General features: G+C 52.1%; 2 protein-coding genes across 7 annotated transcripts in view; one reads left to right on the forward strand and one right to left on the reverse strand.

Annotated features, from left to right (window-relative positions):
* Znf219 (zinc finger protein 219) overlaps nt 1–4451 on the reverse strand; it is a 14136-nt gene that overhangs the window by 8261 nt on the left and 1424 nt on the right. The window contains exon 1 of one of the 3 annotated variants that reach the window (XM_055621657.1): nt 382–453. The exons of the other annotated variants lie outside the window; for them this stretch is intronic. The gene's annotated coding sequence lies outside the window, so the exon portion shown is untranslated. Of the gene's footprint in view, nt 1–381; nt 454–4451 lie in introns of those variants that run through there. 3 annotated transcript variants of the gene reach the window in all.
* Tmem253 (transmembrane protein 253) overlaps nt 2148–4451 on the forward strand; it is a 2814-nt gene continuing 510 nt past the window's right edge. The window contains exons 1-7 of one of the 4 annotated variants that reach the window (XM_055621664.1): nt 2153–2240; nt 2358–2494; nt 2872–2982; nt 3076–3132; nt 3652–3762; nt 3859–4005; nt 4319–4412. In XM_055621664.1, coding sequence (XP_055477639.1) covers nt 2387–2494; nt 2872–2982; nt 3076–3132; nt 3652–3762; nt 3859–4005; nt 4319–4399 — 615 coding nt within the window. In that variant the 5' untranslated portion in view covers nt 2153–2240; nt 2358–2386 and the 3' untranslated portion in view covers nt 4400–4412. Of the gene's footprint in view, nt 2241–2357; nt 2495–2871; nt 2983–3075; nt 3133–3651; nt 4006–4318; nt 4413–4451 lie in introns of all 4 variants that reach the window. The other 3 variants (XM_055621662.1, XM_055621665.1, XM_055621663.1) reach the window with 3 other exon arrangements.

The raw sequence follows: 4451 nt of genomic DNA on the forward strand, positions 1-4451 counted from the left end.
CAGCGTTACGTGGGGCCGGGGGAGATGCGCCGGGCCCCGGCCCCCCCGCCCCCGGCCCGGCCCCCGCCCCTCCCCGGCCCTCCGCCCCCGGCCCGGCCCGCATTGTGTGCGGCGGGAGGCGGCCCGGCCATTAGCATGCGGGGGGCGGCGCGGCGGGCTGCGCGCTCGGGCTCCGGGGCCGGGGGACCCCCCGGAGCGGCGAGAGTCGGCCGCCAGGGGGTGCGGGCCTTTGGGGTCCGGGGGCGTCGCGCGAAGAGGAGGGGGCGGGGGTGGGGCGCGCAGACCGTTCCTCGAGGGGACTGGAGGAGATTGTGAAAGGTCATCTTGTCCTTCCCCCAGCCTCCAAGCAGGCTGCCCCTCCCACCCTAGACCCGGACATACCAGGGAAGGAGTTGGCTCTGCCGCTGCTTCTGCCCCAACATGCACAGGCTCGGGAAGTTCTTCCTGGGGTTTTATCTCAAAGCCTCTCCCTTACAATTTGTCTCTCTTTTGGGAGAGGAGGAGGGGCGATTATAGAGATAGTTAATGTCTGCCGTACAAGAAACATTATTAAAGTTACTCTTCCGCCTTTGCCGTTCTTGATAAACACTTCTCGCTCCTGCTTCACGAATTCTATTTTTCCATTCTTTGGGACGCTTTAATGGCTCTTCAATACAACAATATTTACTGAGTGCTTACCAAGCACCCGGCGCTGTGCTCAACACTAGGGGGGATGCAGAGAGGAGGGGGGATGTGATACTTTCTCCCGACGCGATTATAGCCCAAACGGTAGCTGCACACTCCTAAGTGGCATACTCAGATTTAGTCAATATTTACTCGATGCTTGTTCAAGTATTAAGCAGCATGAGATCCTTCCAGTAATCCTCCCATTTACAGGTAAGAAAAAGGAGGCCCGAGGTCTCTCCTTCCACTGACCGGGGATGAGACTCTCATCCCAAGGCCTACATCTCAAACCTTGCCATTAAATAAAGTCAACTCTCGCTTAGTGATTGAAAAGAGAGGAACCCGGCACAAACAGCCGCCTGGTCCCCTTTAAACTGCAATTCCCCGTGCCCAGGAAGTCAGCAAGGATACAGTGCTCCAGTGATGTTGGCTCAGCAGTGAGTAGGGCAGAAGTGGCTCATGAGGAAAGCCACTTTTCTTCCCTTTCTCCTGGGCCCCAGGGACCTTCTGGCTCCGTTTCGTTAATTTTTGGTGGTTATATATAATAATGGCAACCTCGTTGTGTGGTATGTGCTGGGCCAAGCTAATTCGCATGCATTTTCTCTTCGCGCTCAAGGCAACCCCTTGAGACTGATATTGTTAATTTCCCTTTATAGAGAAGGAGACGGGTTAAGCAACTCGAGGTCAGCCAGATTCGGGGGCACAAGTACAGGTGGCATCATCTCCAGGCCTCAGGTGCTACCCTGTATTTGACCTGTAAAGTCTGCATTCGGGCAGGCTGGTTCTCTTTCTTAAGTGTGGAAATAAGCGTTCTCACCTTAGCTTCTGAGTCAGCCCTGTGGTCAGTGGACAGCGAGCACATCTGTCCATACACCTTTCTCAGCGCCATTAATGGTGCTCCACTCAGAATGGAATCAGGCACCCTTCAGGGGCACATTGTTGTTAGCTAGTTCTGCTTATCTGGCAATAAAGCAGAGCTCAGATAGGTAAAATAATGTCCATAATAATGTAGCCAAGGTCACCAAACTGGGAAAGCAACAGAACGGAGACCCTTTTCTCTCAAAAACACTGTTGGTTATAGTATCCTTTTCAAGACTGAACATTTGTGCCACCTTAGAAGAGGAGGAGGAAGACACTGCCCAGAAAAGCCAGAGGAATGCAAACTGGTCTGGAAACAGGGTTCTGGTGGAGCAATCCGAGCAGAAACATAGTAACACAGAATCTCACTAGGGGCAGAACAAGTAATTTGAGGAGGGAGCCACAGAACAAAGACTGAATGGAAATTAGGGGAGATTGAGGTCCAGGGTGATTTTGTCCATGGGGAAGAAGTAAGTGAACCCTGAAGATGGGTAGAAATATAGGGCGACAGGAAGTGGAAATACTGAGGCAAGCCCGGTAGCTTGTGGAGTGAACTGAGGCTGATGTCTGCGTAAGGCCACTCCCTGGATCTTTAGGTCCTCATATTGACCTTTGCCCCACCACACCTCAGCTCTCACAGACTATGTGCCAGGAAAAGATTGTCTGCTCTGAGCTAGCAGGCCCCTAAGGGGTACTGTGTCCCGGCTGCTTCAGACTAGGTAGGTGTAAAATTCTGGGTCTCAGCCCTTTAGTGGGAGTGAGCAGAGGGGTAAATGAAAGAGATGTTGTGTTTTCCCGTTTCCTGAAAGGTCCCATAATGAACTTTTCCAATCCAGGAAGCAACGCGCTTAGAGTCAAGGGAACAATGGATCAAAATGGTCATCAGCCAAGACAGGAGAGACCCAGCGTTCGCCTGGAAAAGTTGCAGCACTGGGCAAGACGCAGGCAGAGTGGACACCTGCTGGTGCTGGCGGTGAGGCCGGTTGCCCCCCCCCTCCAGGTTTTGGCTGACTGTATGTAGTTCAGTTCCACCCGTGTTCAGTGTGCCTACACCATGTGCCGGGAACTGTGCTGGGGTTGGGGTGGGGAGAAGAAATGCAGAAATTAACAAAGCAAAACCCATTTCCAACTAGCTTGCCTCCACCTCTGGGGAAAACACAAAGGTACGTAAACTGTAAAATTAGGCAGAGCGGGAAAAATGGCATCTGATTTGTAACTCTTTTAACTGTCCTAGGATGACTACTTTCCTCCGACTTGCATTTATCCCCATTACTGACATCTAAAAGGTGAAAACAGTGTGGAGAGAGAATCTCTGGTAGGCCCCTCTAACTACCGCTCTCTGGCCTCCAGGTGAGCCAACTGTGGCTGGCAATAGTCATGGTACCCTTTACTATCTCCCTTGCGTGCTTGAAGTCGGCTTGTCAAATGGCCACAGCAATGCCACTTTGGTCTGGAGCCTCGGTAAGTCCCACCACGAGGGACGATTAGAGGAAGGTCCCAGGGACCTCTCTCTGACAAAACTAGAGTTTACAATTTGCCCTTCTCGACATTTAGGGTCTCCTCACTGGGCTTATCACCCTCGAGCTTCGAAGAGCACCTCGTATCTGGAAGGTGAGAGAAGGGAATATAGGCCTGGCCTCCCACTTCTCTCTCTCTCTCTCTCTCTCTCTCTCTCTCACACACACACACACACACACACACCTCAACCCAAAAAGCCATTTATCCTCTCAAGCTGTTTGTCACTGACTGAAGCAAGAAAGTGAGAATGTTAGAAGGCTTAATGGATCTTGTTTGAAAGTTGGGAAACAGGGAGAATTTTGTTATTTTGTTTGTTCCTTTGGTGTGTGTGCAATGCTGGGTATTGAAGCCAAACCCACATGCACAATAGGCAAACACTACCCCTGACCTACAACCCCAGATTTTCTCCCACTAAGTTACTCAGGATGGTCTTCTATACCCCAGTCAGGCCTTGAACTTTGATCCTCCTGCCTCAGCCCCCCAAGTGTCAGGGATTACAGGCCTACACCACCAGTCCTGCGTCTGAGCTTTGTTTTCAGCTAGGCTGTAGGAGGAGTGTGAGCTTGGAATGAGTCCCTTGGGCTGGTCAGGGCTGAGCTGGCTCACCGGTAGGTGCGGGCCATGATGATATCCAACACACTCAACCTGCTCTTGGGATTCATTGTGGTGGTGACAGAGGTGATGAAGACAGCCTTGGGGCCTGCCTCGACTGACCCCTCCCAGGTACTGGTGAAGAAGGACAAAGGTTCCAGGGAGGAGAAAGGGCAGAAGAAAATAGGGACTGTGCCCATGAACGCATCCTCACCCTGCTACCTGCAGTTGACAGGGTTGCTGGTGCTAGAGCTCAGTGCTGAGGCCTTCACCCTAGCGGCAGTGCTGGTCTCAACATACGCCCTGTTCTTGCTGAGCCAGAGAAAGCCGGGATGCTTCAAGAAATCAAGTCTGAACTACCAGGAGCTACAGGAGGTAGGGCATGCAGGGAGGAAAACGAGGCAGCTAGCTTCCAGCTAATTTTTCTTCTGGCTGTCCTAGTCTGTGCCACTTAAGGGCAAATAGTGGGGCAGTAGGGAAAGGAAGAGTTGAAACTGATTGGCTTTCTTGGAATCCCTCACGATGATTGGGAAGGGATTGGGTAACTAACGACTGGGACTACACACGTGTGTAAACATTAAAAAGCTGCTGAAAACGTATTATTGGAAAGACTGGAAAAACTGAGAGGGGTTTCCCTTCTACCTGGGGTTCTTTCTTGACCCTACGCTTTGCTCACGTCTGCTTTCAGGGCCTCCCTGAGGTGGAGGAGGTTTCTGGTTTGGAGAACAGTCCCGTGGTGGCTAGCACAGGAAGTAGAACAGATGAGTGAGTGGGCAAGACAGGTGCCACTGTCTCCCTACGCCAAGGGGGGCATTCTCCAG

This window comes from Psammomys obesus, unplaced genomic scaffold (assembly GCF_907164565.1).
Source record: "Psammomys obesus unplaced genomic scaffold, mPsaObe1.curated_primary_1811, whole genome shotgun sequence".
Taxonomy (NCBI): Eukaryota; Metazoa; Chordata; class Mammalia; order Rodentia; family Muridae; genus Psammomys; species Psammomys obesus.